This window comes from Notothenia rossii (genome assembly GCF_949606895.1).
Source record: "Notothenia rossii genome assembly, chromosome: 3".
NCBI lineage: Eukaryota > Metazoa > Chordata > Actinopteri > Perciformes > Nototheniidae > Notothenia > Notothenia rossii.
Window position 1 is genome coordinate 72,606,251 of NC_136901.1, and position 11,418 is coordinate 72,617,668.

Here is an 11,418-nt window from a genome sequence, read left to right on the forward strand (position 1 = left end):
AAACCGGACTGGACTCAATTAACGTGTTATCTCTTACCCAAAGAACTGTTCCACTTCAAGGTTTTCTTTATAAAACACAAAAGTAGACACAATGTTACACAATGATATTCAGAATATAACATTGTACAGCCATTTGTTTTTAGGGTTTTTTTCTGGTTCTACTACATACTAGAATAAAGGTTTACCAGTGCCAACATTACATTCATAGATTAACTTAATATTTACATTTTTGGTGTGTAAAATGCTTATTGCCCCTTTTCATGCAGCTCAATGCTGATTTTGATGGCTAACGTGTTGTAAAGGGGAAAACCACAGGTATCTCAGGCCTATATGTGGGCTTAAAATTAATCTGACTGTGAAGAGAAAAATGTGAAGTACAAGCACTATTCAAAGTATGAAAAATATTGTGGAGTGGACCAAAATGTTCATTGCTTTAAAAGAAGAGAAAACTCAAGATTGTAATTCGAAGAGTGCATTTTATTAAAAATATCAAAACAACACAACACAGACATCACTGCTATAACTTTATATTGAACCCCGTGTTTGTATAGAAAGTCACAATAGGTTTTCAATCACAACCATGCAGTGTGTAATCAGTGACCTCTTAGGCCAGCTTCAGTGTCTCTTTAACCATGACCCCTATTCCATCAAAAACATTATGAATAGGAGCATTGCACATGAATGCAGAGGTGGTGACCAGCTTGTTTTTAACATCAACGTGAGCTTTCTCCACATCTGTGTTGACGTGTTTGCAGCCCATTTCCTTCATAGCGCCTGCGGTCTGAGCGTACGGCCACCTGGAGATAAATGAGAAAGAAAATTTAGAAGTGTAGATAATTTTCTCTTTATATGCAAAGACATTTGATAAAGCCAAACTGTGTCACACACTTTTCACACTCCTTGTCCTGTCCCACAGTGAGCTCACAGCCGGGCAGGATTTTGGCAGCGAGGACGGGGGAGATGCAGCACATGCCCATCGGCTTTCCAGCCTTGTGGAAAGCCTTGAGGAGCTTTTCCAGATGTGGCTGCACGGTGCAGTCCTTGTTCTTCACTGCCCAGTCACTCAGGTTCTTTGCCACACCAAAGCCCCCTGGAAGACAACAGAACAAAAACGAATAATTAAATAAAATAGAGAGAAATATGAGATATTGTTCTCTGCAGCATTTATTTATTGCAGCCTAACCTGGGATGATGACGGCATCGAAGGCTGAAACTTCCAACTTGGCCAGATCAGTCACGTCACCTCTGGCAATGCGAGCACTTTCCTGCAGGACGTTTCTTTTCTCCTCTGTGGGTTTCCCCTCACAGTGGTTGACAACATGCATCTGCTCTGTGTTTGGAGCAAACATCTGCACCTGAAATGAAGAAAGTAGACTCTGAGGACTGTGGGATCTCTTTAGGGTTGTTATAATACATGAACCACTTACTAAAAGAACAAAAACGTCAAACTGAAAACTGCAGTCCTTCTTAATAGGACCAAAAACAAATGAATACACTCTAGTACATTTACTTCTCTTCTTTTCTTGCCCTTACTTTGGCTCCAGCTCGACTCAGATGTACGAGGACAGCAGAGGCCTCGTGGACCTCTGTGCCGTCATAGACTCCGCAGCCTGAGAGAATAACTGCAACACGCTTTGCCATGGTTCCTGTGAAACACACATAAAGCACTTACATTTATCAAATGGGTCTAACCCTTGTTTAAACATTTCTGTTTGTTTCCCTATCACACATGCAGAGATCTGCTGCAGTGCCACCTGTTGCACTTGTTGACATAATAATGCACGGGGACAGAGGGAGAGCTGCTGCTGCCAGGTTACACTGTTGTTGAGACCAGTGGGCACGAGTTACAGGAAGAGTCTGAATTAATGAGCAGCACTGTAAAATGAATATGTCTAAGACACTTTTTAAGCATTTCAACATCTCTCAATGCATTTTGCAGTGCTACTTTACATTCATGTATACAAATATAGTCTAAAATCAACATGTGTTGGTTCCTAAAAATATAAGGAATACGCTTAAGGTTAAGCTTAGATAGCAGAAGAGAAGACAGTGATATATCTCACCTTGTATACGTGCAGGTTAGGCTGTGTGTAATGGAGCAGTTCAGCAGAGAGGTGTGAGGCTGTAATCTGAAGCAGAGTCTTTATATCGTGCCTGTCTCCTCCCACACTGCTGTCCAAAAGGGTGGGATTAAGGTAACCAGGAACCTGATGGATGACTCAGTTACCTTTTAAGGTAAAATGCAGAGTCATCCCTCTCAGATTTCAATGCACAACAATGGGGAACATTTAGGAATATTTAAATTACTATATGAAACGATTTTGACAGGTTTGCATACACTAAAAATAAAAATGTGATAATTATTTGATGGATAAAGATGCATTAGGTAATTTACTAAAACATACATTAAGCCAAACAAAAATCACCTATTGGTTGTTAATATCAACATGAGTTTGAAATGAATATATAAAAGAATATAAAGATGTTTTTAGGACGTATTTTCAGCGGAATAATTCATTTGAGTAGCCTATTTGTCTTCTTTGACTGTCTGTGACGCACCTGTCTCGGCATTTCCCGGTGAGGGGAAGATCAGGAGTTTGCGTGCTGACGTCACACGCAGCTGTATAAAGCAGCTTTACGTGCTCAGAGCTGTACTCCGCTATGGCTCACCCCCACTCTCTGCATGAGTCCGTCGGCATACTGGGCATCTCTGGAGGTTAGTAACGATGTTTTTATTGCGGTAGTTGTACTTGCTGCTTGTCTACTGTTATTTATCATTACTAATCATGAATTGTTGGATTGAATTCAGTGAAATCCTTTTGTAAAACATTTTTAAGTTTTGAAAAGTTAGGAGGAAAAAACGAGTTGCCAAATATTTATATCAGAAACCAATCCGTTGTTTTTAAAACATAAATGCAATTACTTTAAACGGTAATCTTTGCTAAAACAAAAAAATTAAAGTGACATTTTGGTAGCCTACAGCTTACAGTTAGGACTGGTTTTAAACCCCCTTTTAAACATCCACATGGACCCTTCGTTTTATGGAATTTTAATTATTGTACTCTAACTGTATTTGTGTCATTGTGTTAAGTACCTCTTTTAATTGGTATTTTCACATTTATCTTGTATCCTGTTTTTACATTGCTTTTACAATGTCAATTGTGTTTGTTGATTTGTGAAGCCCTCTGAGACAAATATGATTTGAGATATTGGGCTATATAAATAAACTTGAATTGAATAAGTTTGGCATTTGTTTTATTTAATCGTGTAAAGATTAGTATCTCTGACTCTAATTTATTACTTTTTTCACAGTGCATCAAGTGTATTTTAATAAAAAAATTGAAAATATGTCAGAGTAAGAAGGATCATGTTTTCATCTTACTTACAGGTTCTCTCCTGCTTTTGGTGAACGACTATGCCAGCTCGCCTGTTAAAGACTTCATCCCCCATACTGCACTGGGGATTCTGCTCCTCATCATTGCAGTCCTCTTAGCCTATGCAGGTTGGTTTTGTTTATTACATAACTGAATCAATGGTTAACTTGTTATTGGGTAAGCTAACGGTCTTCCTCTCCTCTGTTTACTCTTCCTTAAGGGATCTGTCGCAGCCTGTCCCACGCCCAGCTGTTTTCCTCTGTGTGTCTGACTGTCTCTGCCCTGTGGTGTGGGTCCGGTCTGGTGCACATCCTGGTGGGGCAGGGGGTGCTGCAGCCCTCAGAGCTGAGAGCCTCTCTGGTCCCGGGCCTGGCAGCATTCACCTTAGCTCTGCTCATCATAGGTGGCGTGGCAATAGCAGTGAAGAAAGCAGTGCTTTTCCTCATAGCTTTCTGCATTAGCTTAGCATGTGCCCATCAAATCGCTGGTTTGTCAGCTGTAGGCTTTGGTCAGTCTGCTACAGCTGCCAACTACCTTCTTGTCTGTCTCGTTGGTGTTTACTTTGGATTTGGACGTCTGCTGTCCATCATCACTCATGGTAAAGTGGAGCCTCCGGGAACAGGCCTGAAGAAAAAATCTGATCTGGAAACTGAGCAGAATCAGTGTAGTGATGCAGTGTCAGTGTGTCTGGTGATGAACCTGCTCTCCGCCTCAGTGTTAGCCTGTCCTCTGTTGGGCGTGGTCCCCCGGCTCTCCGTCGGTCATGTCCCCTGGCTGTGGACGGCTGGAGTCTTTCAGCTTGGCATGTGTGTCCTCTTCTACAGAGCCATGGACACACTTGCTGCCACTTTTTACAGCTTCACTGCTATTCTGAGATTTGCCGAGGGCTACAGTGCTCTTCTATCATTCTACTCAATTCAGCCTTTCTCCCCTGCTCCCTTCCCTGCTGTCTTCTCCGTGCTCTTCTCCATCCTGGCTGTGTTCAGCTGTCAGAAGAGCCTGGTGGAGGGGCTCTACCAGTTATTCTTTGCAGCTTATTGTATCGCCATCGCTGCCCAGCCTCAAGGCTTCTTCCAAGGAGGCACACAGGGTGTACAGGGAGCTATATTTGTACTCTCTGCCGGCATGCTTTTAATTACCACATTCAATATGGTCTCGACTACAATGATTCCCACAGGCCAGGGCTGTTTCAAGGCCTTAGTAGCCAGGATTCAGGGCCTCACTCTCAGAGCCCATGATAAAGAGCTACATGCTCCTCACCTGGGCTACTCCAAGTATGCAGATGCAGAGGTGTTGGGCCATGCCTGCAGTGTGCTGGCTGCTTTTGCTGTCACAGCCACAGTTGGTGACAGAAACCCTCTGTCTGTGCTGGTTCTGCCCTGGGTGGTGGTGGCTGGCGGCGTGCTCCAGCTGCTCTGCGGCGCAGTAGCTTTTGCTCGAGGTAAAACCTTTGAAAGCACAGTTTTTACTCTGTACGGGGTGATGTGGGCAGTGTGGGGGTTGACCCGATATGGCGGCCTGTACGGTGAAACCAGAGGCTTCCTTGTGGCTGTCGGGATCATAAGCTTCATGCTGTTTAACTGTTTAGTGACGGTCGCGGCGTTGTTTCTAAATGTCGCCTGGTTTGTTTATGCCCTCACCTTCCAGCTCATCCTTATAAGCTTCTTGCTGGATGCCGTAGGCTCACTGCCTTATGGTTATGACATTGGAGTCACCATCATCTTTGGTCTGGTCAGTTTTTATTGTTTCCTGGCACACATTTTCAACAGCACCTTCCAGTCCCCCCAGATGCCCTTAGGAAAACCTTTAGTGAAGCTGAGTGGGGTTGGAGGAGGCGCAGATGTCTGTCCGCATGTACCGGCCCGCAAGGCCTCATCCGTCCAGCAGATTGCCGGTGAGAATCTTCAAAAGTGATACTTCTCCATAAAGATTAGCATTTGTGTATCAATTATTATCAAACCTTAAACCTTGAAGACTTTGCTTTTCTTGCATGCCTTCATGGTGAACGAAGAATCAATAAATGGAGAAAAACTGTAGTGAATTCAAGTAAATAGAGGTTCAACCTCAGGAAAACTATATCACAGCATAAGTTCTTTAACACAACTTGTGCAGTATAGTTAAACTCTCATGTATCCAGTCCTATGCTCATTACTTCTCAAACACAGGCATTAATACTGTGTACTATAGTTAAAACACTTTGGAATTATATGAGTCGAGTAATGCATCAGTGCAAGTGCAAGAGTCTTTATGCAAAAATAGTAAAGTTTTAGTGAAAAAGGTAGTTAACAAAAAACTTGATAAATGAGTTAAAACAAATCTACAATACAATGTAACACAGTGAGAATATTTGATATACAAATGGTCGTTCTGTGAGTTAAAAAAGTTGTTTACATACTTGCCGTTACTTTTCCTCTTTTACCATCTGTAGAAATCATGAAAAATGGGGGCATATGTGGAATGCCTACTGACACCGTCTATGTGTTGGTGGCAGCTTGCAACAGGCCAGACGCAGTTATCAAAGCTTATAAGTGAGTTTCCCTTTTAGATTTGATCTACATTCATTTATTGATTTGATTTGATTACTCTTTAATTGCTGTGTTTGACTCCAGGGTGAAGAAGCAGGCCGAGGACCGGCCCATGTCTCTGTGGATCTCCTCCATCAAGCAGCTGGAGCCGGTGCGACACCTGCTGAGCCCTCTGCTGCTGGACTTCATGGAGGCTGCCTGGCCCTCCTCGATCAGCATGGTAATACTCAGAGGTAAGTGTGCCTTCATGTATGCATATTAGTGTGTGTGCCTATGTTGGTGCCTCATGACGGGGGTTTACGTTGGTTTTTCGGCTCACACAGGCCCGTGGATGGACACTTTTGGTTTAGGGGATGCTGCCAAACACATAGGGACTCCACAAAGCATTGCCATCAGAAACCCAGATTGCTCTGTGGCCACACACCTCATTAATATGGTAAGGGAATGAATCATTCAAAATGTGTGTGAAACTAGTCAGCAGGCCTTTTGTTTAAAACAACAACTTTTTTTCTTGCAGGTGGGGCCCATCGCTGTAACCTCAGCCAACCCTACAGGCGAGGCAGACACGACTCACCACAACCAAGTTTACGCCAAGCTGGGAAAAAAGGTCAAGACAATATTATATTAATATAAGAGGCCTGGTACGTTATTTTATTTTCCAGTAAACTACATGTGCTTTTTGCATTGTTAGGTTGATGGAGTGCTGTGTGACGGACCCTCCCCAGAGAACATTGCCTCCACTGTGGTCGACTGCACTAAGATCGAGACAGGACATATTGGTTTCTTCAGAGTGGGTCTCATTCCTAAATCTAAGGTAATGTTGGTTATATGCATTTAGTTCTAATACACAATTTCAATTTAGTGCATGCCTATTCTAATACCTGCGGCTTATGTTTGTGCTTTAAAGGTTCTTCAAATCTTTGAGGAGGTTCAGATGCGGCACAGACATGGGCAGACAAACCCTGCTTTCGAAGATGACATACATCTGTCTGATATACAAAGGGACAAAAGTTTCATAATGGAAGACGCAGCAGAGTCAGGAAGAGGAAGCGGAAACTCTAAACCATCCACAGTTGCACCTGAACAAAGTCCAGTCCTTAGAAATTAGTCATAGCACCAATGCACTATAACAAATGTTGCCAAATGACATTTTTATTCAAATGTATTTAAATGTAAAATCCATGCACAGATGGACATGCAATAGTTGCTATGGTGTTGTTTGATTGATGTTCTGATGTCTGTATTATGCTGGTCTGTTTATCTGAATGATGCATATTGGTGTGTCATTTCTATAGTGGTATGCACACAGACACTAATGTCACTTATCTAGCTGGGTAACTTAAATGTGTGTATTGTATGTATTATAAAAAAATCTTACATTTTTCTCACAAATTTGAAGTATCTTAAATACATGAATGTACTGTGTATATTCACTTTCATGATAAATGATAGGCTTCATTAAATTATTTCCAAAGGAGTTTTATTTTTAAATATTTTTAGCAGAATATTGATTTGTGTTTTTCTCTGTTGAATATTAAAGTCTCCTGAAAGTATTACAACATCTCATTATGGGCAATATGAAATATAAATACATAATAATCAAAATCACATAAATATACAAACATATTATTTATCTAATCTGTCAATTAAAATTAGCTTTGTTCCAAAATTAGGTTAAACTAATCCAAAGAGAACACATATATGTTCATACATAGTAACAATATGTTGGACGACTCAATGATGAATGTTTATCTGAAAAAGTCAGATCATGCCTTCAGTTGAAAATTGATTATTATGGATAGATCAATGCAATACAACACATCTATAATACCCATCATTTGAAAAGCACAAAACCTCTTTTTCATGTATTTTATACATAAACATGTGTCCCCTCACATTCGGAGATTCTGAAAGTTTCAGGAAAAAAACTAACTTTTTGACCTGATCCATTTATGTAAAAACCTGTCTGAAAATGAGCTGATTCGGTTTTTGGCCTCTTTATGATGTCATAACGATGTTTTGGCTTGTGTAACCATTAGCCAATCACCAACCAAGGTAACCACCCCCCCTTATCACCTGAATCTCCTCCTAGAGCACCATTGTGTTTTTTTAACCAAATATCTCCCAGAGGGGCGTGGGGAATTTCTCCTTTTTTCATCTAAAGTAACAGACAGAGAATCAGTACTTTTGAATCAGGGCTGAAAAAGAGGGGATTATGGGATGCTGCAATGAATGATGTTTGGTATTTGGAGCCAAACACTTCAGAGATATGGTTTTTATATATCTGAGACCATATATTGAGGAAAAACCGTATAATAGAGGACTTTTAAAGCCAAAACTCACCCAAGGTAAACCCACACAGGGGTTTACATTTACTTTGTTTGAAAATACGACCTTAGCCGGTGCTGCAAGTGCCCCTTCCATCATCACCCACCCAGGGTTAAACCCATAATTGGTCCAGTGTCTTGCTATTTTATTAATTTAAAATGCTATGTTGTATAATTCCATATTAGGGAGGCCCAGTCCACAGCTATCTCTTGGGGCAAAGAGTTTTTTCAGAGCAATTCTTGGCTTTTTTCCATTCCATAAAAATTCGCTGATCATCTGATTATATTGTTTGAAAATTCCGTCAGAGATGGTTACCAGTATCATCATAGAAATATAATTGTGGGGCAACCACCATCTGAATAATATTAATTTTCCCCAATAAAGTGAGATTTATCAATTTCCATTTTTCCAAATTTGCCTTAATTCTTTTAAGTTATATTAATAGAGATTATATCTTCCAGCCCTGAATACAACCTGATGCCAAGATATTTCATTCCAACTGGGATCCACTTAAAATTGAATGTTGACACCACTCCTTGGTTGCATCCAGTTGATATGGGCATACATTCAGATTTCTGCCAATTCATCTTATAGCCTGATATTTTCGAAAAGGATTCAATTGTAGATAGAACATTAGGGATTGACGAAATATGATGCTTGATAAGTAATAACATATCGTCCGCATATAGGAACATTTTGTGTTCCCTTTCCCCCTGTAAAACTCCTCAATTCCCTGATTGCGGCGGCCATGGGTTCCAGAATTAAAGTAAACGGCAGAGGACTGAGAGGATCTCCTTGTTTGGTTCCACGTGTTAGTTTAAAGAATTTCGATATCACCCCATTAGTTGTTACTGCTGCCCTTGGGTCTGAATACATTTAATGTATCCATTTGATAAAACCTTCTCCACATCCAAATATTTTAAGAGCATACCGCAGAAAGCCCCACTCGACCCTATTGAATGCCTTTTGGGCAATCCAGGGAGAAGGCAGCTGGCGAGCTTTCATACCGATTACGCTACATAAGGTGCAACAATCGTCTGATGTTGTCTGTGGATGATCTTCCCTTAATGAATCCTACCTGGTCTGAGTGTATTAAGTGTGGCAGAATGCTTTCCAGCCTTTTAGCAAGAACCTTCGTCAGAATTTTGCAATCCACATTAATCAAACTATAGGCCTATAGCTTTCTGGTTCAGTGGGGTGTTTATCCTTTTGAATAATTATAGAAATCAGAGATTCATTTAATGTTTCTGTCATTTTCCCCAGGGATAAAGATTCTTCATATACAGTCGTTAATATTGGAGCCAGTTTGTCCACATACTTCTTATAGTATTCTGAGGGGAAGCCATCTGGCCAGGCGGTTTCCCATCCTTCATTAATGAAATAGCACTGTTGACCTCTCCTGTTGTTATTGGACTGTCGGGATACTCTTTCTGATCAGCTGACATTTCAGGCAGGTTCATCTTTGAAAACAATGCCTCATACACACCCACCTCTGGGCTAACCTCTGATTCATAAAGTTGGTTATACAAATCATCCTGTTAATGTCCCTCATGTTTGTCACCAAGAAATCGAAGTGATAAACAAATATAGGAAGTGTATCCTTCATTGTTGAAGTCAAATCAGGATGAAGTTAGAGCAGCAGTCTCCTTCTTTCATCATAAAGTTAAGTAAATATGTTATTAAAAAAAAAGTCATAACAAGTTAATAAATAAACTGTAACCAGGGAATTGAAGTGAGAAACAAATACAGGCAGTTTATGTTTTTAGGGAGTGATTGATTGAGCCAGTGAAGTTAACCACAGCGACAAACAAGCTGTGGAGAGCATCCACATGTCACAAAACAGTAACGGTCATAACAACAGTAAAATACGATTTATGTGGACTCATATATTACTCAATGTACAAATATCCGTGTGGATGTTGACTCTTCATCCTTTTCAGACTGTGTGCTCATGTGTCACTAGCAACAGAGTGTCTTGTTTTCCACGTCACTGCAATTAAAAAATTACGTTTGTGCCGGTAAGGAACCTTTTAATAAAGTAACATCAAAATGAGGTTTTATTTTATTAAGGATTTTGTCCTTTATCCACTATTCAAAGCATAACAAGCCCATGGACATATCTGTTAGGCACACTATGTTACTTACTTAAATATTTTCTACATCTTTTAAAACTCTTCCCTACCTGACCAAATGTCTAACAGTCTACAAAGTAAGAGCACCAGTGTACTTCTTTAATCACGAGCCTATATTTATTATGGTAAGTATAATGTTAAAAAAGTTTAATAAGTAATTCAATAGTATCTCATAGAAATGCATAAAACTTCACAGTAAAGTAATCCGTGAAAAAGGGTTTGTGTGATATGCCCTAAAAAAAGAAGTCCTAAGTCATATTCAAGGTCAAAGTATATTATGTCGTAAAAAAATTAAGGTTTTCTTTGGGTTTAACTAAAGACATTCATTATTAAGGATTCTGTTATTATACAGTATCGTAGTTTCTATTGTGTTTTCTTTTTTATATATTTTCCAATTTGGTACATTTTATGCATGACTGTATTTGTCTAATCTGGATATATGGAGTATCATGTGAGCCCTGAAATAACACTTGAGTGCTCTTTTTCAAAGATGATATGGGCACCTTACTATTTATTTATGACAGACCAGGTGATCCATTTTAAAGCTGTTCATTTCATTTTCATGCTATATTTAGGTACACTGTGGTGTGGTTGAGCCCTGTTCTTAATGTTGAAAGTGAGGATGGAGTCAGGGTTAGGGTTACATGATCTTCAGATAAGATTGATATTCACCAATATTCTAACATCTTTATTTATTCACTTATCATAACATCTGCAAAAAACGAAACCATTAACTTCATACCTCCCTACGCAAATATCTCAAGCAAACACTGCTGAATAAACTGTTTGTCAGTAAATGTTTACTCAATGAACATCCTTCATCATGCTTTTGACTAACACCTGAAACTAAGTGAGGAACAAATACAGGCAGGTTATGGTTTTACTGAGTGATGGATCAAACTTTAGAGAAGTTAACCACAGCGACAAACACGTGGAGAGGAGGAGTCTACACACAGTCTAAGATCATCAGTAAAACTAAATTTATTTGCACATATATTATTACTTAATGTGCAAATATCCATGTGTAGGTTGACTCTCCAACCAGCTTTTACATTTGCA

General features: G+C 39.9%; 2 protein-coding genes across 2 annotated transcripts; one reads left to right on the forward strand and one right to left on the reverse strand.

Annotated features, from left to right (window-relative positions):
* Positions 1 to 456: 456 nt before the first annotated feature.
* On the reverse strand, positions 457 to 2,195 carry LOC307034457 (glutamine amidotransferase-like class 1 domain-containing protein 3, mitochondrial). The gene is made up of 5 exons (XM_079673292.1): positions 2,064 to 2,195; positions 1,534 to 1,646; positions 1,184 to 1,355; positions 889 to 1,090; positions 457 to 797 (listed from the first exon to the last, which is right to left on the reverse strand). The coding sequence occupies exons 2-5, from the start codon at positions 1,639 to 1,641 to the stop codon at positions 605 to 607; spliced, it is 675 nt and encodes a 224-aa protein (XP_079529418.1). The 5' UTR covers positions 1,642 to 1,646; positions 2,064 to 2,195; the 3' UTR covers positions 457 to 604.
* Positions 2,196 to 2,432: 237 nt separating this feature from the next.
* Positions 2,433 to 7,376, forward strand: LOC307033842 (uncharacterized protein). The gene is made up of 9 exons (XM_079672477.1): positions 2,433 to 2,716; positions 3,389 to 3,502; positions 3,595 to 5,268; positions 5,803 to 5,902; positions 5,984 to 6,132; positions 6,223 to 6,335; positions 6,417 to 6,506; positions 6,591 to 6,713; positions 6,807 to 7,376. Exons 1-9 carry the CDS (start codon positions 2,662 to 2,664, stop codon positions 7,005 to 7,007), a joined length of 2,619 nt encoding a protein of 872 aa, XP_079528603.1. The 5' UTR covers positions 2,433 to 2,661; the 3' UTR covers positions 7,008 to 7,376.
* Positions 7,377 to 11,418: the final 4,042 nt, after the last annotated feature.